General features: G+C 54.2%; 1 protein-coding gene across 1 annotated transcript; it reads right to left on the bottom strand.

Moving 5' to 3' along the window:
- Positions 1 to 26,375, bottom strand: DUSP8 (dual specificity phosphatase 8). Its single transcript, XM_062495225.1, has 6 exons — positions 26,145 to 26,375; positions 19,656 to 19,794; positions 3,050 to 3,216; positions 1,773 to 1,932; positions 1,465 to 1,588; positions 1 to 1,087 (listed from the first exon to the last, which is right to left on the bottom strand). Exons 1-6 carry the CDS (start codon positions 26,373 to 26,375, stop codon positions 1 to 3), a joined length of 1,908 nt encoding a protein of 635 aa, XP_062351209.1.

Below are 26,375 nucleotides of genomic sequence, written 5' to 3'. Positions count from 1 at the left end.
TCAGGACACCTCGATGATCTCCATGCTGCCCGAAAAGCTGGACTGCTTGCTGATTTTGCCCAGCTCTTCCCGAGCCCTGCCCTCGGACATGGTCTCCTCGAATTCCATCTGGCAGCTCCTCCGCTTGAATTGCTTCTCGGTGCCGGCCTCCTCATGCCAGCTGTGCCGCCCGTCCCGTGGCTCGGCCCGCGCCTTGTCCCTCAGTCTGATCTCACACCCGGCTGCCACCGTACCGCAGCCGAATGGCGCCGGGTACGGGCCAGAGCTGGGGAACAGGCCCCCGCCGCTGCCGCCGGTGCCGCCGGAGTCCTTGCCGAAGTACCAGCCAGCCTCGCCCGAGGCAGTGCTGGGGGACTCCAGGTGCACCCCGCTCCAGGCCGCCGTGGCACCGGGCGCGGTGGGCGGCTGGCTGAGCCGTGGTGGCAGCCCGTCCTCGGCGCCGGGGCTCTTGCGCGTGGCGCAGGTCCCGCCAACGTTGAGGCTGAGCCCGTGGGCCGGCGAGCCTGCCGCATGCCGGTGCTTCCGCCGCTGCCGCACCTTGGCCTCCAGCAGCAGCTCGGGCCCCGTGGGCCGGTCAGGGCTGTCCGCCCCTGGGGAGAAGGGGCTGAGGCTGCCCGAGCCTGAGGGGCTGTCCAGCTTGCAGAGTTTGGGGGCTTCCCCAGGTCCAGGGGGCCCAGGGGGGTCCTGCCGCAGGCCGGGGGAGTAGGCGGACTTGATGTCCAGGGAGAAGGAACGTTTCAGGCGGTTGGTGTCCTGGATGCGCTCGGAGGAGAGGTGCAAGCCATTGAGCCCCTGCTGCAGGGTGGTGGGTGACAGGACCTTTGGGGTCCCGCCCTGGCGCTCAGGGTCACTGCTGGGGGATGCCGAGCGGGTGCTCCTCGGCACATCCTCGGCCTTCTCTGAGGTAGGTGTTAAGGGATGCCGGCTGCTCTCAGCCACCTCCGCTGGGTCCTGCTGGGTGTCCCCCTCGCCCCAGTCGCCCTTTGACTTCAGGGCCTTGAGGAGCTTCAGGCTCCTCTCGTACTCCAGGAGCTGGCCCAGGAAGTTGAAGTTGGGCGAGATGGATGGGCGACGATCCTTAACGAACCTGCCGAGAGGCACAGACAGCCCTGTCGGTGCTGGTCCTTCAGTGGGCCACTCCTACTCTCTCAGCCTCTTTAGGGAAAAGAGGCATCACTGAGAACCTTCTGACCAGACCATACAAAGAAAAGCATCTTGGGGAACCATGAGGCCTTGGGATGCCCCAGGATTAGAATTAGGACTGCCTCCCCACTCCCTTTTACCACTCCCAACCATTCCTTGTTGCATGCATTTTATGATGGGAAGTTTGGTTTGGTTTTACTGGGACACAGCCAAGGCAAGACAGAGCTTCAAGAAGCCCTGACCCTCTCCTTCTGGGCTCAGCCTGCTTTCCTTCCCTGGAATAAAGCATAACTCCCCCGCTACCGTCAGGGGAAAACTCACCTGTAAGCATCATCTGATGACATACCCATGGTCTTCATGATGTAGGCAATGGCAATGGTGGCTGACCGGGAGATGCCAGCCAAGCAGTGAACAATCACCTGGCAGCTGGACACCTTAGCTTTGTCTGGAGCATGGCAGAGGAAACAGAAAGAACAACAATGGTGAGGAAAATGGTTCTAGCCTCCCTCCTCAACCCTCAGCCCCTTTGTGTGAGCGAACAGCTCCTGGGAGCAAGACCAGGGAAGACAGAAGAGTTCAGGTTGTGAAGGCTGAGAATTGGAAGGTCTGCAACCCTAACAAAAGCTCACCAATGAATTCAATGGACTTGTCCAGCCAGGGAAGCAGCTTCTCACAGTAGTTGTCATTGACAGGAATGCGCATGAAGTGACTATCACAGATGAAGTCCGGCTTGGGACAGGAGTTGCTGGCATTTAGGACGTAGCTTATCCCATTCTGTGTCATCAGGTCCTGGTGGGAAAGAAGCCATCAAACGATCAGCTGAGTTCAGCCCGCAACACGTACTGAAGGTCTGTCTTACCATGCACACTCCCTGCCTTTTCCTATCCTAGCATTTTCTCCTGTGAGTCTCCTACTTCTGCCGTGGCCTAGCAGATGATAATACAGCAAAGACCAGCTGAAAAGCTTGTGTCAATTTAGATGACGCAGGTTTGAACCTCAGTAGATCTTTATTTTGGTCCAAGTAAAGTGAGCAAGGCCCAAGACACCTGGAAAGTGGTTCCAGAGGAGAAAACCCAACAACCCCAGTATGAGAGGAATAGGACACTACAAGAAAGAAAATTAGCAAAAACTCTGTCCGAAAGCTGTGTAAGTATCAACTCAGGGAGAAAGGAGACTCCAGCAGAGTGGAGTGAGTCACTGCTAGCACCCTACATTAGCCAATGTGGCCAGAAGATGCTCTATCCATAGGCAGCAGAGTAAGGTTAAGGGTGGAGGCTTTGTGTGGGCAATGCTTCTCTTCTCCGGCACGTGACCACATTGTGGGGATGGCAGAAAACACAGTTCCAAAACATGAACAAACCCCTCCAAGGAGGTGGGGAGGGAAGTAAACTGTGAATCTCCCTGCCCAGCATTGGCTCCTCAGGATTTTGGACCCAGGATTTCAGCCCTGGCTCTCCAGGGGCCAGTTCCTGCCCTTTCAGCAGGCTTGATGGAGCCTGTCCAACTCCCAGGATCACATTCTTGCCATTTTTTTCTTTCATTTCCTTCTACTCCCTGTATATAATTTCTCTTTCCCTCCTTTCTGTCTCCAGCTCCAGTCTGGTCTCATGGTCCCTTTCCCTCCTTGTGTCTCCTCCATGGACAAGGATGCTTGGCTGGCTCCCTCATGGTTGCAGTATGAAGATGCTTGGCAGCACTTTAACTGCAATTCCTCTTTCTTTCTTCTCATCATTACTTTTCCTTTAAACAAAATTCCTTCCCTGGTGTGACATCACAGCACAGCCTTCCTGGCACCTTTTAAAGAGCACTGTGTGGGAAGGAGAGGAATCCTTAATACCTTCACCCCTCTGCATGACTGGGGTCCCCAAGAGGACAGGGCAGACATATCCCCTCGACAGGGCTGTACCTTGTTCAGGACATCCTTCTGGGAGCCCAGGTAGAGATGTGGCAGGATGCGTGTGGGCCCAACATTGGCCACAGGCAAGCATGGCTGGGAGATGCTCATCGGCAGGATGGCAGCTGGCTTCCCCTCGCAGAGCCCTGGGAAGCAGGATGAGAAGGTGGCAAAGCCTCCTGTGGAGAAAATGGGGACATTGAGCTTGGAGCAGCAAGGCTGAGATCATCAGCACCTGTCTCCCAGAGGTCTGGGCTGGGGACAAAGTGGTGATAACCCTGCAGCCCTGAGAGCAGAGCCTCCAGGAGCAACAAGCAACAAGCCACCACTAACCAGTGCACATACACTGCAGTGGCCGTGACACACATATGGAGAAAGGAATGGAGAACCAGCTCTAATTTGTCCCTGTCACAGCTGATATTAATGCACACGTGAGGCATCCCACACCCTCTCCAATGAGGTTGGCTCTTCTCAACTTTAGTCAAACAGGAAGAAGGAAGCAGGAAGACACAGCCCTTTTCTTGGCTCCCTACTATTCTGAGGACAGGGTCACCTTTTGATAGCAAAATCCATCAGGGCAGGATGGATTGTTGTCACAAGCAAGCCCACTGAGATGCAGAGATTCTGGGGTCTGGGAGGTCAGCCCAAACCTTGCAGCACTGACTACACCAACACATTGTGATTTCTGAGAGACACCTGCTCTGCCCAGCCCTGCCAAGTTCATGATTTCGGCCACAACATGGTGGCATAATGATACTTGCAGGCCACTGCTGCTCTTCATGCTATGACCTTGCTGAATGTGACAGCAAGCAGTGTCCAGTTTACTGCACCAAGCTGCTGGGCCGTCACACTCAGCTTGAGCATCTTGAAGCCCAGTGTTGAAAGAAAACCCCCAGCTGAGGTTGCAGTAGCTGGCATGGGACAGCCAGAACTATTATCAGTAGCTGGTATGGTCAAAAGCCTGAAAACCTGTCCTGAAAGCCTGAGCAGAGCTGCAAGCCTTGCCCTGCTTGCACAGCAACCCCCAGTGCTGTTTCATGTCCTGCACAGTTGCATAAGACCACTGGTGATCCTGCTTTGCTCTCACTCACTGATCCCGTACTCCAGGGTAGAGCCAGGTCTGGCTAGCAGTGGTCTAACCTCACTCCTCTCCAGCTGAGGACATCTGGGTGGCAGCCTCATGCAATAGAGTGGAGCTTGAGTTATATCCGCCTCAAGTCTCCCTTGAGGTTTTCCCAGTCATGTGAACAAGCAGATGCAGCTTGACATCACCCAAAAGGCAGAGAGGACTTGGGGGCTTGACTGCCTTTGATTGTCAAAGGGACCAGGATGATCCCACAAGATCCTTTTGAAAGCCCAAGTCTCTGGACTGAGCACCATGAGAATCCCTAGCTAAACAAGACTTTTTAACGAGCCAGTCCCTCTCCCCTTCAGAAACAGGGTAGCCTTCACATATTCTCAACTTATCTTCTCCAGCATTCTGGCAACATTTCTACTGATCCTCCTGGAGCACCTTTCCAGCTGCTGGTGTGGCACCCACGCTCTAGAGAGGCATGACTGGTGCTGCAGACAACCCATCTGACATGTTTACAAGATGAAGGTGATGGAGAAGCCAAAGCAGTGCACAAAATCATGCTCACACCACTTGGGAACATCCAAGGTCCCCCATCACACTCCGTCTCAGCACCTTCTGGTGTCAGCTCACACTGGCCTAAGGGGACGGTGTCATTCAACAAACCTCTTTTCTCCCCTCCCTTAAGTTTTCCTGTCTGGCAGCTAACATATCTCCCAGCTTCAAAACCCAGTCGAGACAGGAGGGATAGAGTTAAAGCACCTTATCTTTTCAAGCACTTCCTTTTCTCTGGCTCCCTCTGAAATTACATCACCTCTCAACTGGGACATTAAATCAGAGGAAAAGCAGGAGGGCCAGCACAGGTGCAGCATAGCTCTTGTTACCGGTCACCCCTGCACTGTGTCCCTATTGCCAAGGACTGTTCAACACTAGCCAGAGCTCTGCATGGACACATGCAACCTCCCTGCTTTGCCCCTTGCTGATGCCTGTGGGATGCTGGGACAGAAACCCTGTCAGAAGTGTTTCCTTCAGTTGCCCCTAAAGAAGCCTGCAGCACCTGAGTTTGAGTGGGCACACATCTGATCCCAGGCCTGTGTGAAACACTGGCATTTTTGTGAAGGCACATATCTGGGGAGTAGGACGCACACAAATGCCCAAGGATCAGTGCCTGCTCTGGTCCATAGCTGCCCAGCCTCTTGCACTCACTCATATCCATCAGGAGCTGCCCAGGGCACGGGATGGGTTTGTATGACTCTTCCAGGTGATCTCATAGCTCAAGCAGGTCAGGGCATGCTGCTCTCTCTCCGTTGCCTGCCCCCACCACACTCAGCTGGCAGCGGATCCTCTGCCAGCCCTGCCTGGGTAAGTCCAGGCAGGAGCTGAGGGGGCTGTGAAGCAGGCAGGGATGTTTGTTGAGCTGCAGCAGCACCCTCAGCTGCAATGCCTACCTGGGCAGGTGGCCACAACTGGAGGATACTGACACCTGAAATGATGTCTATCTCTCACCTCACTTGTCCTAAGCAAACCCTGTGTCTGGGAGTCCAGGCATGCTCCCAGCCCACCTGTCCTCATCTCCCCCATACTTGCAGCTGCTGAGGGCAGCCTGGGCTTGGGGGAAACCCTAGAGATGGGGACGGGTACTTGACACCATCCAAACATGGAAGCGGTGCTCACTCCACCCTGCAGTGGCTGCTCCAGAATGCCTTTCATTTTTAGAAAGCAAAGCAGCACTTCAAACAATCCCAAAGGCAGTGAGTGTCCCTGGCTGGGCTCCAACTGATACCTGGGCTTTCCTCCCCTCTACGCCCCAGGCCATGAATCCCACATTTTGCTGGGAGAGATCAGCAGAGCCTAATGAGGTGAGGAGCCAAGCTAGCCAGTTTTAGCCTTTCCTCTTTTATTCGAAGTGCTGGTGCCAGGAGCACCATTTCTCTTGGCATGTGTGGAATTAAGCTCAGGAAGGATTTGTATTTCTCATGGAGTGGGTGTTTGGGGATCTCTGGTTTCTTCTGGATGTTCCCCTACTCTGGTGAGGGCTTGTCCTTTTGTGGCACAGCCCAGTGAGCTGAGCTGCTCATGGCTCCAATGTGAAGGGCTCTCAAAACCATTCTCTGGAAAAAACAGTGTCTGCCTGCCTACTGTAATTACCTGAGGCAGAGATGGTGCCCAGGAAGAGAAGTGGGAACTAGAAGGGAAGGGAACCAGAACAAAAGTGGGGATGCTTTCACTGCTGAAAATGGAGGAAAGAGGAGCCAATAATCAGCATCAGGCAGGTTCTAGGAGGCCTAGAAGTGAAAATCACCCTCCTGGAAGTGCAAATCACACTGAGGCACAGGATGTTGCAGCAACTTAGTGCCAGAAAAGTGCAACAATGGAGACCTCATATCTCCCCCACCTGAGGATTCACTCCCAGGGTGCTGATCACCCTTCCACCTCCTGCTGTGCCCTGCAGGGAACCCCTCTGGGCCAGCCCCCAGCCCTGTTCTGCATGGCCTTTCTGTCTAACAGAGGAGAGAGGAAAACACAATTTCTCCCCTATCCCCACCTTTGCCAGGCCCTTCCCTCTGCACATTTTCCAGCTGAACATCTATGATAACCTCCCAGTGAAACTGGATTTATTTTGAGAACAGATGCTGCAGAAGGAAGGTAAACAGCCTGGGAATCCTCAGGCCAGGGGGAAGATGCCAGCAGCATCTCTGAATAGACTGCTGTGTTACCTGCACTGCTGCAACTGTTGGGAGCCATGTGACTCCTCCCCTCCAGCAGGAAACTGCACAGTGAGGCTGCAGTCCCTGCACCAGTGTCTGACTATGGCCCTGAGACGGCTGTAACCAAAATGAACAAAAACTCGGAAGACATGGAAGGAGATTATAAGATGCGAGGACAGAGATGTTGTACTACAGAGCTGAGACCCCGACACAGCTGAGGAACCCTCCACTGCCCTGGCTGTTACCTTCAGGTGGTCTCTGGGAACATCCTAGTCATAGCTGGGTCACTGACAACATATCTGTCACTTGTGTGTTGCACTGCGCCCTTCTCTCTGCTAAGGCAGTGGTGGTGCAGAGAAGATGACAGTCCTGGCTAAGGACAGGAATGTGGTGTGTCATTATTTTTCTTCTGGTGGTAAATCTCAACTTCAGGGATTTACAATCCATTAAGCTGCATGAGAGGTTAACAGAGACACTGCTAAGGCTAATAAGAAGGTGCGGGACACACGACGGATATCCCAGCTCCCAGTTGTTCCCTGTATCCCTCCCTGCACTGAGGCCATCTTTCTAGGCTGGAGGTGTAAAGTGAAGCTGGGGCTTGAAAAACCTCACACTTTGCTCTGATGGCTGCACTCTGCTCATTCATCTCCAGCCCAAGGGCTCACCTCCTCCTTCAGAAGCCTCTGAATTAACCCAACAGCTCTGGCCTTGATGCTGTGCCCTGCTGACTGCAAGAAGCTGTGAAAAGGCTGCCCAGGGCACCTGCCTCACCCCAAAACTACTCTTCATGAGAGCCACATGCCTCTTGAACACTCCCAGCCCCATGAGTCTCATAGAAGGTCCCCACAAGACACACAGAACAGCATGTCTTGTTCAGCATCTTCCCCTGTGCATTGCAGGCTCAAAGGTCCCCACCAAGAAACAGGGAAGAGGTGACATGTCATTCTGCTGTGCCATCAGTTTGAGGCAGCAAGGAGGAGGAGACCTAGAGCTGGAAATCCTCTCTGGGCCAGCTGCTGCCATACTCCACTCCTCACCCCAGCTCCCACACTGGAAGCTAGAAGGAGACCTACAGGGGTATTGAAAATGTGTTTTAAAGCCCACCCTCATCGCTGCAATAATGAGAGTTAAAGTGCAGCAGCCAGAGCTTTCAGAGACCGGCTCCCCAAGCAGCTGCTGGAGGTTTTGCGGCAGCCCGCAGCCCCCCCAGTGAGTTTTGTGCCTGTGCTTGTGCTGGAGACCCTCTGCCCCGCTAAAGCTCCTGGCAGCTGAGGGGGCTGAGAGAGGCCAGGCTCTGCCCGGCTCTTATTAAAATGCCTGTGGTGGCTGAGAGCTGCTGCCAGGGCGGCACGTGGCAAGGAGCAGCGGGGCATGCAAGCGAGCACGCGCCTCGGCTTGTGCTGGAGCAGCCGCCACGCCGGCATGGCTCCCTCACTGCTGCATTGTCTTGGTGGCCAGGATGGTGCCTGGATGCCCCCTCTTCATCAGCCCAGCCCCCTGGGGGACATGCTGGTCCCAGCACTCTGACCCATCCATCCCCAGGTGTTAAAGCACCTTGCTGAACTCAGGTACAGCAGGAGATTACAAGAGCTGGGGGAACCTGCAAAACCCCAGTCCTTCACCTGCATTGTGCTCAGCCTTCTTATGACAGTAAGCCTGAGTGCTTGGTCGAGCATCTCTGCCACAGGTTGAATTGCAGGCCAGAAAATGGACGGGCTTGGCAAGCTGCACATCAACCCCCAGAGCTGCTAGGAAAATCCCTCTTTTGCAAAATGCCATCTCCCTGACTCTCGTGCTGGGTGGGAGCCTGTTGGTGCCGGCAGCTAAGGGCGGCATGATGAAATACTGCTTACTGCCACCCTTACTCACTGTGCTCCAGGGAGCTCCGGGGCTTTGTCAGCATTTCCTGCTGCCTGGGACGTGCCTGAATTTTCCCCCTGCCTCCATCCTCACTGTTTCCCCGGTACTGTAGTGCCCTTTGATTTTGCCCATCCCACCCAGCAATGCCTGATGTGGACACAGCCTATTTGCATGCGCATCCTTCCCACAAGCCTGGTGAAATCCTGGTGCTGCAGCCTGCCCAGCTTGCCCTCTCCTGGCTGATGCTCTTTTATGTCCCCTCATCTTATTGAATTGGAGAAAGATGTCCAGTTTTCAACCAGTCTCTTTTTCCACTCCCCTGCCCAGGTTTCACCATCCCCTCATTTGGCACAAAATTTCATCACCCCACTGTTGTTTTTTTTTGTTGTTTGTATTTTCCTAGGCAGTGGGCATGAGAAAGCTGATTAATCAGCCCTCTTATGGATTCATGTGCATTCCCTGTTTCCCCAACGGTCCCCCTGAACAGCCTCTGTCCATCTGCTGCTATAGTGCCCTGCTGGCTCCCAACCTGTGCCAGACTCCCATGCCTAGCAGGCTGCTCCCACTTTTCCAAAGAAATAGAAAACCTCTTAAAAAAGGGGAAAAGCAGCAGAAAGGAAGCCCTCCACCTACACAGCCATGGACACACTCCTCAAGCTGTTGAGCTTGATTTTCCTCTGGTGACTGTGCCTGCTTTGGACCAGCCTTACTCGTTCTAAGTAAAGAAAAATGTGTCATTTCCAGGAGTGACTTATTACTAATGACACCATCACTGGGTTATGTGCTTCATGCCACAAAAACCTGTCAAGCACTTTTAGCAGCCTCCCATTTTAAGTGGTGATGGAGGGGAAGTTGCTTGATTCAACCCTTCGGTAATCTAGGTCATTCCAGGCTCGGCATATTTTTAAGATGCTCCAGTTAATATCCCCTTCCTCCGTGTGCCCTTTGCCCTGACACGGGGGGTTGGAAACACTGCAAAACCCCTTACTGAAAGAAACCACCCAAGACGGGCAGGCAGGGCAGGGCAGCGCTGGTGAAGCGAAATGGCTCCGGCGGGCAGCTGCCTGGGTGCGGGCAGCAGCGCAGCGCTGGGAGCCGATGGCCCTTGTTCTCCCCGCCGTCCTCTCCTCTCCCCGGAGCCACCCCCCGCCCCCGCAACCCGGCGCCCGAGAGCGCAGAGATGCTGGCGGCAGATCCTCCTGGCTCTCCCAGCTTTCCTGCTTCCCTTCTCCGCTCCGTTCGCCCCCTCGCCAAGCTTGCCTGGACGGCGAAGGGTTCGGGGGAGTCCGGAGCGGTCCCCGCGGCCAGCCAGTCTCCGCAGCGGGTGCGAGGGCTGCCTAGCGCCGGGGCCGCTGCAGATTCCTGGGGCCGCTGCAGATGCCTCTGCCCGCTGCAGGCAGCCGCTCACCTGCCTGAAGGAGCTGCCCTCTCCGTGCAGCTCCTGTCCCAGCCCGGCCGCCTCCGCCGGCGCTGCGCATATCGCCCCTAGCTGGGGACCGGCCATCGCTCCGCTCCGCTCCCCTCCGCACGCTCCCCGCTCGCTTCCATCTCCCCGCTCGCCAGCTGCCTGCGCTCTTTGTATCGCCAGCACCTCGCTCCGCTCCCCGCCGGCCACTCGGCAAAGGCGATCTCCGGCCCCTGGGCAAAGCAGAGCTCCGGCGGCGCAGCCCCCTCTTCCCGCTCCGTCCCCATCGGAAGGAAAGGCGCCGGGCCGACTGACAAACCTCTCTTGTCCCTGCTCTCCTTCATCCTCCGCACCCTTATTTTCAGCTTCATCTGCCCCTCGCGCATGTCTGTCCAGAACTGGTCCTCGGAGGGAGCAATCATTACATCCACGGGCATCCAGGCAGCTGGGCTGCGGCTCACGGGGGCACCTCGCACCGTCGCCAAACAACAGCTGGCGGGCAAACAAAATACTAAAAACACACAAAAAAAGCGCCCCTGCGGCAGAGCAACGCCAGCCTCCCCCCGGCTCCAGCCTTCAGGCTGAAAAAATAAAAGCCATTAAAAAAAAGCCGAGCGGGGTAAGGGGGCTCGGCATAGCCCCCTTTCCCCGACCGCCCCCCTCTTCGCCGCCCGCTGCAGCCCGAGTGAGCTCAGCCCGGGAGCGGCCGCCCCATCCGCCGCCGCGCTCGCTGCGCGCCCGTACCGCGCTCATAGCTAACGGGTCAGGCATGCGGCCGCATTCCTTACTCAGCACACAGACACGCAGCACAACGCCGGGCTGACATATGCTTCGCTCCCCGCTTAAAGGCGCAACCGCGATTTTCTCGCCTGCCCAAAGCCCCCCGCGGCGGGAGATGGATCCTTGCACCACGCCGGCTTTGGCCCCGCGCAGTTATTACGGGCACGGGAACGTGGTGGGAGGAAGCTTATGCCCACACCTCATTTTAGCACCTGCAAGGCGGTGTGCGATGAAACCCCCACAACGAAGGGGGGATGCAGCACCGCCCTCCACCCCGGCTCCCTGCTGCTCCCCGTACCGTGAAGGCGCCCCACGGCTGTACCCCCTCCCCACAGCGGCCCCTGGCAGGACCAACGTGCATCCCCTGGGCAATGTTTAACTCTGAACTCTGCACCGGGAAGGGCAATGTCATGATCTCAGTTTCTCAAGAGGGAAACTGAGCCACAAAAGATTAAATAACATCTCCTGGGCTCTCTGCTGCAGGGCAGAGCTGGGGACGAGACAGCAGGTCCCTAATGACCAGCTCATCTTGTCCCTTAATATCTCCATTGAGAGCACCACCGAGGAGGATGCTCATCCTGGAGGGTCCCAAAGAGCTGGAGATTAATAGGTCCCAACAGCTGGCAGGAAAAGGGGCTGCTGGCACTGGGCTGCTCACACCTGTGTGTGGCCATGTCAGATGGAGTTATCTGCCTAGTCCCAGCAAAGCAGGACCATGGTCTGGAGGAGATGTACCCTCTGCCAAAGCCTTGTCACATGCAAAATCTCCAGCAAGAGGGGACATGTAGGAATGGCCTTTTCGCCTTTCCTGGTCTCAGTGGGGGTCTGTCCATCTCTAGTGGTTTCTGAACCAGGTGGGGAATGTTGTATTTTCTTCTTTGCATTGGTTCTGGGGGAGAAAATTACTTGTCCCCTGCTTCCCACCCGCAGACTCCTTAATACATCTCCACACAGCTCCTTACCGAGTTTATTGGTCTGAGCCCAGGCCTCCAGAAAATCATTCAGGATTATAGTAAGCGGGGGAGAGAAGGGGGGGCATGTATTGTGCCTTTGAAAATCTGAAGCTTTATGGGCTGAAAAAACCCAGGCTGAGCCATATGTGAGTGACTTCAGTGTTTTTCCTTTGAATGACATCACATGAGATGAGGTCATTGGCATTAACTAAGTGCTGTCTCCTCCCCCCCACCCCGAGCGGAGCCAGCCTCCTAACGAGCCTTGTTGTTGTAACAAATATGGTTTGATTATTATCAGATGTGGGTCAGAGGTTGGATAAAATTCAAAGCGTGCTCCAACTAGGCTGGAAGAGAGAAACAGCCTTCCCCCACAATCCATGCTCAGGAAGTGACTACCACAGCAGGTCCCCAGAGTGATCTGTGGTCCCCCATATTTGCCACCACTGTCACTACAAGGGAAGCATGCATGATGCTGGTGGCCAGTGCCAATGCATACCAGGGATGGGGATCCCTCTGTGTCCCACCACTTCTGCGCCAGCAGTGCTCTCTCCCTGTGCTGGTGGGTGATCCAGCTGTGACCTGCTCTGGTGGCTGTGGCTGGGGGTCTGCTGGGGGGGACCTAGTCACCCTACTGGGATCACTGGGTCATGCAGCGGCAGTGGGCAAGGGGGATGCTGCAGGAAGCAGGTGGTGAATTAGTGGGTGCAATACTCAACCTGCCCCTGACCCAGAGATGCACAAACAAAATTTGCCTTTCCTCACTGCCTTCTGGTTGTCCATCTCCCTCAGGCTTCCAAGAGCCCTAGGCACAAGTTATTTTGGTAATGCCGGGTTCCTCAGGATGTGTTTGGACTGAGATTTCAGTTCAGGTCTCCTGGGAGCACCAGGTGGGAAGCTGGGCATGATACCACCAAGTAGACCTCAAGGCAGGAGGCCTACCAGTGTCACACCTCTCCGATCCTCAGCAAAAGACAAGCGAGCAGAAAGTCAGCAGCCCCCTTCCTCCATCAGTGTGAAGTCCAACCACACGGAGATGCCACCTGCAGCCACCATTCCCGAGGCTGCATCCTCCTCTCTGCTTTCTCCCCATTTTCTTCACCCTTTTGCCAAAACCAGTATAGGAGTTGGCACCTGGGACAGGGGCAACTGGCAGGCAGAGAGATAAAAGGCAACATCCACATGCAGAAATACATTCCATGTATCAGTTTCTGCCCCTTGTCCCTTTTCCCAAGGTGCTGCTCCTGGCCAGGATGTCACCCATCCTGCCCCCAGCTCCTATTTAGCAGACAAGAAATCCATCACCCAAAGGGAGATGCTCAGCCTCGTCAGCCTTACTTCACTCTCACTGCCACAGCACTCACTGGAGAAACATCTGCTGCAATGGGTTGGAGAGACTCATGTAATCCTCCTGCAAGAGCAAGGACCAGCATGAGCCCCTGTCCAGCACCTACACACCCTGTAAGGACAGTGCCTATGGCCTGGCACAAGCCCAGCTGGGCAGGGCTAGCAGTTCCTCTCTCCACCCAGCACTGAGACCTGGTAATAATTGCCATTGACGACCTTTTGCAAGCATGCAGCACAAGCTCAGGGAAAAAGGGGAGGCAGATGAGGGGAGGCAGATTTCTCAAAAGGAAGGAAACTGTAACTGGGCAGTGGCTCCTGCCCATCAGAATCTCTTACTGGGGAAGTTGCCTTCCCCCTATTGACCTTCCAGAAATCAGAAATGACATTACACAGCAGTTTTCCAAGGCATAGCAACCAGAGGGCTGGTTGCTGCCTAAGCCCCTTCTCCTCTGTCCCACTCTGCCTTTGACCCTTTTGCTTGCCTTTTCTGGGTCCAATGGTTAAAAACACAGTCAGAGGGGGAGGGGAAGCTCCTCAGGGTAATTATAGAATCGGGAAAACAAGTTGTCTGACGACAGCGTTGCTAAACAGGGAGGTTTAGAGCATAGGTCTGGAATACAATCAGCCTTGCACATACGTGACCTGGCTTAACCCCTCCCAGGGATGCAGTCACTGCTCCCGCCGGGGCTGAAAGCCTCCCAGGCATCTCCTGGTTGTGCTTCAGGGTGAGAAGGGGGCACCTTACTCTGCCTCTGTGCCTTGGACTGAGGAGACTAGGAGCACTCCCTAGGGCACCCGCCAGGCTGGGTGTCTGAATTTGGATGCCAGCACCCACTGAAGAGGGGCTAGAGGGCAAGAAAACACAGTCCTGCCCTGGCTAAAGTGGTCTCAGATGGCTTTGCTGTAGGAAAGGAAGCAACTCCTCCAGGGATGTTTTGCATGAGAGGAAGGGAGGTTCAGAGAGTTACCTAAATGTCCAGGATTGTGAAAATCACAAACCCTGGTATTCCCATTTGTTTTTTTAGAAAATGCTTTTCCCTCTAGGCTACTATCAGAGTACTACCTCCAGTCCTCTGGACAGTCAAAAGAAAAACATCACCACAGGTAATCCCCATGCACCTCACCACCTACAGCCTGAATAAAAGCCGGATATAAGCCCCTGCACAGCCCTTCTTACAGTCCTGACCATCATGTGGGCAATTGCAGATGAAGAATAATCAGAATCCTCATTCCCATTACTTACAAAGCTGGTTCTTCAAAACTCCCAAATCTGGGAAAACCAAGAAACTGAGAGTCCTATGGGAGCCCTTTTTTCTGTCTCATTCCACTCCCATACCCTCCTTATTGATACTCACACTCCTGCCAGCCAAGCACCTGCTTCTTTGGGCTCATCACAGCATGCTTTGGGATGGAGATGGCCACAGGTGGTCAGAGGTCGCAGGAAGTTCAGGGACAGTAATCAGAATGAAAGAAAAATCTTGTGTGTACATCTGATGGATTCATGCTAGTAAGTCCCCAGGTGCTGTTAGATATTACAGCCCGAGGGTACCTGAAATAGCCCCAATGCTTGACCTACAAGGGCACCTTCAGGCTCATGTCCTGAGCAGAGGCTCTGCTGGAGTCAGGGGACAAAACCCACCAGCTAGTGCATTCTGCACATGATATGTCTCCAGCAGACACACTCACAGCCAAAACTCAACAGGTGAAATTGTGGTGCTGTGCAGAGGGGGCAATGAGGAACGTGACCATCAAATTGCCAGCCACCCTCAGATCCTGCCTTCCCACTCCCATCAGACAGCTTGTGACTGCTGAACCCTGAGATTCACTCACATGGTTAGAGCATTGTGCTAATGACACCCAAGGCCATGGTTTTGAGGGTTTGATTCCTGTATGGGTCATTCACTTAAGAGTTGCACTTGATGATCCTTGTAGGTCCCTTCCAACTCAGAATATTCTGTGATTCTGTGACCAAAGTGTGGGTATTTGGGGCACTTTCTTTGTTAGGTTTTAGTTTATTTATTTTTTCTTACATTGAGTTTGCAAAGATACCTCAATCCTGGTTCTAGATCCTGCTAAGTTTTATCTTCAGCATATGCCATGACAAGTTTTGGATGCACACGCTGTCACTCCAGCCTCTGAGACTCAGACTGAAGGCAAGGCAAGGCCCCTCTGCTCTGCCCTGCCTTCACACCTGCCTAGTTTGGCTTTCTTCATTCATCTTCTTTTTTCCTCCACAGCAGCTCCAGCCCAGTATGTTTCAAGAGGAGCAGGCAGCAAGGGAGATGTGTGGCTGGCATATGGCTTCTCATTAACATGATGCAAGAAAGCATTACGGAATTTTCGGCCAAAGATGAGCAAAGTCATGTTCAGTCACCCTGATGTTTAATCTCTTTTTAGGACTGTCCCAATACAGAAAAAAAAAGGGTTAAGATAAATAAAAATGTTTTTTCTTTTCTTATTTCACTCTTTTTCTTTTATTCCTTTTATTTTTTTTAATTAAAATCATCCATCTCTGAGTTCTTATGCCTAAAATAACTCCAGCCAGTGCCTCAGTGCTAAACCCACTCATGCCTGGGCAGCCCAAGTCAGCTCCTGCAATGGAAATCCCCTTTCCTTTTTTCACTACTTCTTTTTGCCTGCAGCAAAGTCACCTGTCTTTGGTAGATTCCCCCAAAATCCCCGAAATCTCAGCCTCCACTCAGATCATTGCAGCCATGCAATTACAACTCTACAGCCGTGCTGGATGGCATCACCACGGCGGCTGGAGAAGACCTGGGTCACGGCCAGCCCGCTCACCGAGGAGGATGGCGAGCGAAGGGCTGGGAGGGATTTGACTCTGATGATATTGTTACATTCTTTCCGAATCCTGGGAGTAAACAGACGCTCCAAATTTAGAACGAACAGGACTGGAAAATTTAAACATTCCTTGAAGAATTGGTACAAAAGCGGGGGGGAGGGGGGCGCTGAAGATGATCTCACACGGGCTCCCGAGCCAGATGAAAAGCTCATGACTCGAGTTCAGAACGCGATTGAGGGGCCTGTTTCAGGTCGGAGCTCGATATGGCAGCGGTGAGGCTCCCCCAGAACATGAACTGCAGCCAAAAGAGCCTCTTGTCCTGCAAGGGGGGTCCCAAGCCCCACCACTGCTGGCCACGCTGCCGCCCTGGCACTTTTATCTCCAAGCTGGCACGTAGCTTCCAGCACGGGAAAGAGTGCTCAGCCTAAGGACCAGAAGTAGGGACGGGATGAGTGACTGAGCATCATCTGGACAAACATCCCAAGCCCCCAGCTATCATTTTTAGCCACTGAATAGGAGTAAAAGAAAATCTCCACCTTTCCCGTTGCAGATGGACAAATGGAGAGGAGCTGGTGAAGCTCAGCACCCACCAGGTCAGCACCACACATTGCTCTGGACAGGCTCCAATGCCAGAGCTGACACACGGGAGCTGTCAGGGAGCAATAGAGCCAGACTGCTGATGCTGCTTCATAAGCAGATAATGCCTCTTAATAAAAACCAAGCGGGTGATTGCGAAGGGGAAGAATAAGGGAGGAAAAATATAGCAAAGTTAAAAGAAAAATAAAGGAAAAAAAAAAAAAGGAGAAAAAAACCAAAAAAGCAAGGATTTGTGCTGAAGTAAACAAAGGTTAAAGAACAGTCAGGCTCCTGCAGGAATAGCAGAGCTGGGCTGGGAGGGAGGGGGCATTACGTAATGCAGGAAAAATGTTGGCTCCATTCAGTTTTCCACCACTTCATGTGATGTCAGGAAAACCATATAAATCAACAGTCTTTCTGCTCCCACGGATGGAGGGCAGCAAGCAGCACTATTTATACTTACACAATTAAAAAAAAAAAAAAAAAAAAGAAAGAAAGAAGAAGAGAAGCTGATGATTTCCAAGACTGGGAATAATTGACTCAGATTCTTCCCTGCCAGCCACTGGAATCACTGCTGCTGTGCTGTTAACCCTTGAGGAGTCCCTGGCACCGGTTCTGCCACTCCCAGCTCCCCTGTCCTCACCCAGCAGCCTCCATCAGCTATTTCAAGGGTCAGGAGGTCACTGGCCTGAAGGTGAGCAAGAATAGCCAAGCCTGGTTGTTTGCATGAGATGGGGACATGGAGGCACAGACCGCAGCATCAGCTGGGGCTGAGAGAGCTGGGCAGCACAGAGGGGCTGTGTAGGGCTGCTACACTGAACTGGGGACCCTCAGGACAGCTTCCCTGGGGTAATGGCATCCACTGAGGCACAGGCTGAGTTTTCAGCAGCCCTTGCTAACCCGCTGGGTCACAAGGCATTTCTGAGGAGGGCTCAGGCACCTTTTCTGAGACACCAAATGGATTGGGGCAGGACAAGGTGCTTGAGGCTGGAGTGGACAGACCAAGGGGCTAAATGCCACAAGGGCAAGGGTTCAGAATCAGTCCCACTCACACATCCTGCCCTAGACCCCCCACGCACTCCAGAGTTGTCTCTACACCGGCCCATTGCTGCTCGCACCGCAGGCAGGAGGTAGCTGTGCCTGTCAGCAAGCGTGCCCAGGCTCCCCTGGATGCTCTGCACAACCATTCCAGTCATGATTTCCATGTGAAACACTGCCGCCATGACCCAGTGTTCTACATTTCAGCTCCTGTTTTTTCCACCTGCTGGTGGCCCATGTTCCACATCAGGCGGAAGCCCTGCTGCGCTTTTAATTTGGGAAGCTTGAACTTTGCTTGGTGCTTAGCACATCCCCACTCCTGCTAGGGCTCTGGGCTCCTGCAGCCCAGGAGGATGGAGATGATGGAGGAGGTGTGTGCCCAAGTGGAGGACAGCAGGTTTACTGGCAGGGGTTTGGTGGTGGCATGCTGATGGCTGAGGGGTGGCACACTGCTGGTGCATGCAGCTGGGGGGCACTGGTACTATGAGGCTCCCCCAGGCCTCCACCTGCCTTAAGGCAGGAAAAGGCTCTGGGGTTTTAAGGGCTGCCTCTCACAGCCCTGTCTGACTCCAGGAGGAGTCGGTGTGTGGGGCAGGGGTCTGCAGCCAGCACACAGCACTGTTCCTCACCCAGCCCTGGGAAAGCAGCACAGGGCTAGGGGGTGCCACGGTCACACCACCAAGGCTATTTCCTGACCCATCCCCATGACTAAGTCGGTTCCTTCCCATATGCAACCGAATCCACCTCTTCCTTCTCCTGCACCATACACCAAGCTGTGCCCTAGTTTATGCCGCGCTGACCTTGGAACCGCAGGCACAGCTACTGAGGCAGGCCAGGGGCTGCCATAGCCAGCTCAGGGAGGCATCCTCCAGCACTGGCCTGAGCAGACCTCCTGCAACCCAGGCCACAATAATTAGCTGTAACGTGATTTCATGTAGTCCCTGCTTGTTTTTGTTGCTAGAACCCAGGTCCGGGGGGTTTAATCCTGTTGTTTCTCTGCTCTTTTCTCCCCATCACAATACAGATGCTCTAATTCAACAGTGCTCATCCCAGCCTTGCAGGGGCAGGGCTTCCTGAATGCCACTTGCCTGTGCTAGCTTCCCCCCACACTTACCCTTTCCCAGGATCTGTCACTGTGCAGGTGTGGCAGTACCCTCCATCCCTTCAGTGTCCCAGGGCACAGAGGTTGGCATTCTCTGCCTCAGCCCCAAAGCAGTATCCAACTACTGCAGGGCAAGGACAGGCTTGAAGAACAGATGTGATTCCCATCTCTTTGCTTTTGGCACTGTTTAGGAGCATGGCTGAGCTCAGTGGGATTGAGGGGCTGCATGGGGCACTGCCTGCACACCCATTCATGGGCAGAAAGCTCAGAGGTATCTGCCATCAGGGCAGATGCCCGGCTGTCCCATCCAAGGGGAATCAAAGACATCTCCAGCTCTCCCTCAGGCAGTTTCCTGCCTCTCCTCCTCTCTGCGGGGTCAGAGCTTTTCATTCATCAGTCACTTGCCTCACTGCAGAAGGGCTGTAATTAGGGCAGCACGTGCCTCCTCCTGCCTGCACATTTGTGCCCAGAGAGCATCATCTCCAGCAGACCCTGACTCACTCAGTGATGACCCTCTGCCCCTGCCATCCTTCTTTCCAGAACATCTATGGATTTCTTCTCCTGCCCTCTCTTTAACAGCAGCAAGAGGGAGCAGAGTGCCTAAACCAGGTCTGGTCCTTGGCACATTCACCAGGGATGAAGCAACACAGGGATGGGAAAACAAAGGGCAGCTTTTGGATGGCTGGATCCATGCCACCACAGTTTCTCTGTGCCCTCCTCTTTCATTCACCCTGGCTGGCGGGTGCAGCGGCAGGGAGACGGACAGTGCAAGGAACGAAAGCACAGGGCTGACCCAGTGGTGCCAGTGTGGGCTGAGCCTCCTCAGCCTGCATGCAGGGCTGCCTTCCTCCCCCAGAGCCACTGGTGGCCAGGGAAGTGGGTGCATGTGGACACGGACAGCCACAGCTCTGTCACTTCAGGCTAAGGGCATGACTGCCCCTTAGCCTGGGGCATGAGAGGAAGCAGTAACCCAGGGCTCCTACCTGTGAGGATGGAGACACTGTGGAAACAGCTGTCCAGCTTGCCCAGCAGGATGGAGAGGAAGCTGTCAGCAGCCAAGCCAGTCACGTCCCGCGTGCTCTGGTCATAGACCACCACGTCCTGGTGGTCCTCCGCCTCCACCTGCAGGGGAGCGACAAAAAATGGGCATCAGAGAAATGGGCTGAGCACTGAGGATGGTGCTCTCCATACCACCACGGGAAGCAAAGCTGAATTTAGTTGTCACACAAACAGGAAATTCCAGCTTCATACCATTTCCACAAGCTGGTTTTGACCACCAAATGGAGTGTCCAGCCAGGCTGGGACTCTGCTCCACAGCTACAAGTGAGTGTGTCAGTAGAGGTACCCACTGGTGCACTCTCACCAACTACAAGTGCCTTTGAGCATCCTACCCAAAAGAGGGTCACTGCTCCCCATCGCCCACCCTCAGCTTGCCGTTATTTAACTGCATCCCAGAAATCACCACGACTTCTTCCACCACTTCCTCTCCAGCCATCTTTTGACTGAGATACTCCTCCTCAGCCTGGCTTGGTATCACAGGGACAAAAACACAGGGATTTGGGAGTGGTTCTGCAGGCAGGGGTGCTCCCAGCACAGCCCTTGTGCTGCAGCTGGATCAACAGCTCTTCAGGGCTCAGCCTGGGGACACCATGCCTAGCACAGTAACACCTATATAGGCACTATGCCTCACCCCAAAAACCTGAAGATCACCCCTAAGGGCTGAAGGAGAGGGAAAATCTCTTATTTTGCTTAGTGGATGTTCAGGGTGATGCTCTTTCTTCCTTTTGTAATGTGTGCTGGGGCCTGCATGCTGCAGGGATAAAGAGGGAAGAGGGGAAGGAGGTCCTGGGCTGCTCTCATGTGATTTTACATACCATAAACTGCACCTAGCTGCCCACGACTGCAGGGATAAACTGGGGCAGGCAGGCAAATGTCTGTAGGCAGGAATCCCCCCACGCCCAGTGATGACTGGATTGCAATGAGAGTACTCAAGGCACAACCAGACACTCCCACACCTACCTGAAGGTCCATGCACTAAAAGAAGATAAAACTCCCCACAGAGACATAGCTCAGCTCCTCTGCTGAAGAGCTGGGTGTATGGCACATGCCTGCCCTTCCAGCCAGCAGGGTAAAGCACATCCATCACATCATGGGAGGAGGGGAAGGCAGCAGCAAGCAGGGAAGGAGGGAGTATGTGCAAGCTGCTTTCTTCTCAGCTAGTGCTGGAGCTGCCCATTGGCCACCCTGTGCCAAGTCCTCTCCAAAATGTCTTTAGGAGACCACTTGAACAAGGTACCACTCATGGACATCCCTTGTTTTGCCTTCTAACTGCCAAGCCCTATCTCACCACCAGGGCAGATTTGCTCAGGGTTGTCGTCATTACTAATGCTGCTTTCACACCCTGCTGCAGGTGCTTCCCTGCTCAGCGACGTGAGCACCATCCAAATAAAACTGCAGGGAGCACTGGTTTAGCTGAGCTCATCACATCTCTGCGCCGCAGCGGAAGGACAGCCCCGCACCAGCAGAGATCCCCGTCGGGACACCACGCACAGCTGTGCACCAGAAAGGGGGGGGCTCAAAGGACCCACCTGTCCCCAGCCTGGCACCAGGGACTGGAAGGCAAAACTGGCCCCACAGCTCAGCAGGATAACAGGAGGCATGAAAGGGATAAGATGGATAAGAGGGAAGAGAAAAGGACATGGGAATTCTAAAATAAGACACTGAAAGATGACTGAAGCCACCTGAGATATGCCAGATGAGGATCTACCCCAGCGTCTTTTCCTCAGCCAATCCTGATGCAGGACTTTTGTGGGAGGTCATCCCAGCACAGCTGGAGGGAAACACAGTGGCTGACAAGCTGGTTCAGAACTGGGAACCTACCAGTCCTCAGCAGCTGCCTAGCCCTTCAAGGCTCCATTGCACATCCCAAAGACCCAGTTCTCACCCTGATGCCACACGCCAACAAAAACATCTTCCCCCAAAAGCACAGTGAGGCAGGGGCTCATCCCAGCTGCACAGTCCAGGCTGAGGAGGCTGCAGGAGAGATACCAGCTCTGGCTGAGCAGCGTTATCCCACAATAGGATTTAGTGTTCCCTCTGCATGGAAAGGCTTTGTTTGGGCCATTACTGCAGGGTTGCCGGGCGACGGCAGAGATGTGTGACACGGTTTACATCTTATTAAAGTTATAAGGTTTCACTCAATGTAAATGCCAAACAAGTGCTGGCCTTGCATGGCCTGGCTGCAGGAAATAAATACCTGGCTTGCTGAGGTGAGGATACCTGCAGGAAGGTCCTGAGGAACCCTCATGGAGCATACAAGGAGCCTGCACTGGCATCCCGGCTCCTCACCACAAAGAAAAATAAGGCAGAGATGTTTAATCAAGCACATGGGTCTCGCATCCATCTCATGCCCTCCTGAAATGCCCCATCTCTGGCCTTAAACACAGGGTAAAAGCTAACTGGGGCAGAGGAGGAGGGTAAAGCTGAAGAGATGCTCCATCCTAGATTCCTGCTCCTGCCGGGTGCTGGCACAGGACAGGGACACAGCTGACAACAGAGTATCCTTCTGAGAAACAACACTTCCCATGGGGGTTGCTGCAACCTTAAAACTGTGGAAGTAACCCCAAGTATCACCCTCCACACAGGGTGCCCAGATCTATCTAGCAAGGCACAGCAGGGCCAAGATGCAGCAAGTCTTATGGCTCCAGGTAGATGTTCAGTGGGGCTTGAAAACCTTTGAAAAGCTGCAGGCCCACTCCAGTGCTGGAGGTGTCCCAGAGCAACTCACCAAGAATAAACCTCCTCCCTGCTAAAATCCTGGCTGGAGGAGTATGAACAGCCTAGAGTCAGGACCACTTGGCCAACAGCTCCAATCAAACCCCAGCTGAGACCATGGATTCATTGCTTTTATGCCAAGCCCTGTGCTCCCCATCACTGTCCCCCGCTCTGGCTGAAGGTAACTCCCACATGGACATCAGTCCCCAGCACTGTGTGGTTCAACACACCTTGGGTCCCAGCTCTGTCTTTACCCAGCTGCCAAGCAGGGATAATGATGCTCTACAGGTGATCCAGGCTAAGATAAGAGTGAGCTAGTATTATTATCCCAATTACTACTGACAACTCAGTCACGTATTGTTTCAAAACACAGTGAATCACCCCACTGAAATAACAGGGCTTCCATCAACATAAAGAGCAGCCAGGCACACAGCTCGAAAATAAGCCCCGGCTTTCCCTCAAGCAAAACAGCTGCTTGCTGTTTGAGAGCCAAGCTCCTAATGCAAATAAATAAATAAATAAATAAATAAATAAATAAATAAATAAATAAATAAATAAATAAATATTCCCATCACCTGAAGAGACCCTTGTCTTGCCTCAAAGCATTTCAGGAAGCGAGAAGTGGTTGAGAGGTGGTCTTTCCAAGGGGATCTTGAACAAGTAAAATTTTCAACATTACCCTGAAGAAATGCTAGTGAAAAACTCAAGCAGGAATTTCCCATAACCTCTGCTCTCCAAACTGCACTGAGGAGCTGAATTATTCCAGTTGTTACCGGAATTTATTATTGTGAGAGTTTATTATTGTCAGCACTGGGAGAAGGGTTCAAAACCTACCAGAAGCAATTACATTGGTACCATTTTTGTGTGGAGGGAAATGACTGTGAGAGGATTTGCTGCTGCAGCTTTTCCCAAACTGGGCACCATGGGAAGATGGTCCACACCAGAGCTTGGGGAGCAGTGCTTATGGCACAATTGTAGCATCATAGGCATAATTCATTAAAAAAAACCAAAAAGGCATTTTAAATGTCTCCATTTCTTCTTTCCTCCCAAATGGTCCTTTCCTCTCCTTACTCCAAAAGAAGCCAGGAGCTGCTGTTATCCCACAGCATTACTCCAAACTGCAGCCCACAGAAGCACTGCTAATGGCACCCTTCCTTCACATCAACATGGAAAAGAGGAGAGTAAGCACTGGGAGAAGCAAACGAGACAAATTCTCCCATCCTCCCTGCCAGCACGCAGACAAGGAGGAGCGGAGTCAGCGGCCAGGTGGGGTTTGCCCAAATGCTTTGCCTTGTACCAGCCCATCTCCTTCCCCAAAAGGCGACCACCACCCTTAGAATCGCTGGGATGGGATGAGCAGGTTCAGCTCTCTTTGCCGGAGGCGAGGAGCAGTGGGACGAGGCGAGGACTCGGGGCTGCCTTTGGCTGCCCGGCCAGCCCCGCGTCGCTGCCACCCGCCTTTGTCTCGGCAGCCCCGGGCGGCCGGGAGCAGGAAACAGGAGGGCGGGAGGTCCGTCAGGAGGAATAATGGGGCCGGACAATCGCGCTACTGATGTCACCCTTCCTGCCACCTGCTCCCCACGCCAGCCGTGCCTCCCGCCCTCCGGCCCCGGTGCGGGGAGCCAGGGGCACAGCGGGGCTGGGGGATGTTGACCAGCGGAGGCAGGGGAGGCAGGGAAATGACACAGGGTATCAGAACAGCTTTCAGCACCCCCTTCTGAGGATCTGTGCACCCAGAGGCAGCAGATCATATTGATTTCTGAGGGTCCCAAAATACAGTGTGACTGACATGGGAGGTGGGGAGAAAAGGAAGGGTGAGAAGAGAGTTCATCACCCCAAAACGCAAACACACAGGTGCATGCACAAAAAGGCCTGGACATCCCAAGCAACAGCCACCACCCTTGCTTTATGCCAGATGAGAATACGGCAAAGATCCCCTCCCAGTCCCCCCCTCCAGCTTCCCAGGACAAGTGGCTTAACCTCTCAAGGGTGTCCAGAAGCTTAATTAATTCCTGGGCTGCATGTGTTGGGAGAGCCAGTGAGCGGCGGGCATGGCAGGGGCTGTGCGGAGCAACAGCAGCATGGACATGCATTCTCTTGCCCACGGATGTGCCAGGAGGGATTTCAGCCGTATCCAAAAGGAAAGCAAAAAGGAATTAAAGACGATGGCAACGCCTCTCTCCTCTCCTCTTCCCCTAGCATCCCTGTCTACAATCACACCCCCGGCCAGTACTTGGACCATTATGCAATGATCCAGGAGCCGGGAGAAAGCGATCCTTCTAAGCTCCTTCTATGGGGACAGAGCAGGGAATGTCAGGAAGGAGGACCAGCCGGCTCCTTTGGGAGCCCACTGTTCCACTGCAGCTGGCGAGCTGCAGGTTTGCAGGAGGATGGCATCAGCTGATGTTAACTCTTCCATGCTTCTCCCTTCCCGATCATCCTCCTCTTCTTCCTCCCCCTTGCGCATCGCTCGTCCTGCTGCTGCTGCCGCTCCACGTGACAGCGGCGACTGCAGAGGTGACCCTCGTCGGGAGGAGGACGGCCGCTCCGCTCTCCTCGGAGCTTGCGAAAAACTGATTATTCTGCTTTATTCTCCAGGGGATTTAAGAGCAGCTAAAGCCGTTCAGGAATCAGTCTCTGCAATCCCCTCCAAATCGCCCAGCCCAGAGCATCACCGAAGCAGATTGGCGAGAGGCCGGCCCCCCCGCGCTGCCAGTCCCCTTGATCCCGCGGGGTGATGTCACCGGCAGCCAATGCGGACAGCGGTGGCTTCTTGGGGTGACGGGGGGAGGAGGGGGGGGACACGACGCAGATGGCTCCAGCTGGGCCCAGCATTTGATTAATCGCCTGAATTACCCTCGCTTTGCCATAAAATTACAAGGCGGGAGTGGGGGAACGGCGGGAGCGAACTGGCAGGAGGCTGGGCTGTGATGGCAAATCGCCCTTCGGATGGTGAGCCATCTTCGGGCTCGTCCCGCGGCCACTGCGGGATCCACCGGCGTTGCCCTCCGGCAGCATGTCGGCACCCACCGGCAAAGCCCTCGGGCACATTTCCATCACCCATCATCTCGGCACCCACCGGCAGAGCCCTCGGGCAGTGCCTCAGCAGAGGGCACGACCCAGCCCACGGCTCTGCAGGGACACCCGGCACTGCTCCAGCCGGGGCTCCAGCCCAGCTCCGTGGCTCAGAGCCACCTCTATTATTTAACCAGGAGCGATAGAGAGGAGCCTAGGAGAGATAATATGCCATGACACCGGATAAGAGCTTCTGGCGTCACAGGGGAGGAGGATTACATGTCCCTGAATGGAGTTAGAGATGACAGAGGGGAGGGGAAGAGTTTTTAGCAGGGGATTAAGTTTACAGCTCCAGGAAGGCTTTGGGGGGTTGTTTGCTGTCCTAAGACAAGTCCTAAGGCTGATATACCTGTTAGACTTGCTTGGGGAGAGGGCTCCTGAAGCAGAGAGACACGTCAGTGGGGTGGGGGCAATGAACAGGTCCCCGAGGACAGCCCTGAGGCCAAATGTGCTCACACTTTAGTCATCCAAAGGGTGTCAAAGAGATGCTGGCAGATACCGGGGTCAAGGGATGGAGGGGAAAGATCCATGTATCCATGTGTCTATCCCTTAGGCCTGTTTGCAGCCCACAAGACAAGAGGGTGTGAGCATCCACCAGGAAAGGTGAGGGTCAGATCCCTTACCTTCATCTTGGAGGCAGGCTGGATGAGCTCTGTGATGGAGACCTTATCCTGCTGGAGCCTTCTCTTGACAAGCTTGGAGCAGCAGATGTTGACGGAGCTGAGGACGTGCCAGGAGTTGTACTCCACGAAGGAGCGGCTGTCAATGACCAGGGTGCCCTCTGCTCCATTCCTCAGGAGGCTGGCCAGCTTCTTGGGGTCCATCACCTTGCGTGGGAGCCTGTCCCCAGCCAT

This window comes from Cinclus cinclus, chromosome 6 (assembly GCF_963662255.1).
Source record: "Cinclus cinclus chromosome 6, bCinCin1.1, whole genome shotgun sequence".
NCBI lineage: Eukaryota > Metazoa > Chordata > Aves > Passeriformes > Cinclidae > Cinclus > Cinclus cinclus.
This window is presented reverse-complemented; position numbering and strand designations above follow the sequence as displayed.

What these genes read in the sequence shown, in the direction of transcription:
- DUSP8 (XM_062495225.1), bottom strand. Translation starts at nt 26,375, where the DNA reads ATGGCTGGGGACAGGCTCCCACGCAAGGTGATGGACCCCAAGAAGCTG. An exon ending in AGAAGGATGTCCTGAACAAG is followed by an intron (nt 1,933 to 3,049) that starts GTACAGCCCTGT and finishes CTTTCCCACCAG; the next exon opens with GACCTGATGACACAGAATGG. An exon ending in CAAGTCCATTGAATTCATTG is followed by an intron (nt 1,589 to 1,772) that starts GTGAGCTTTTGT and finishes GCCATGCTCCAG; the next exon opens with ACAAAGCTAAGGTGTCCAGC.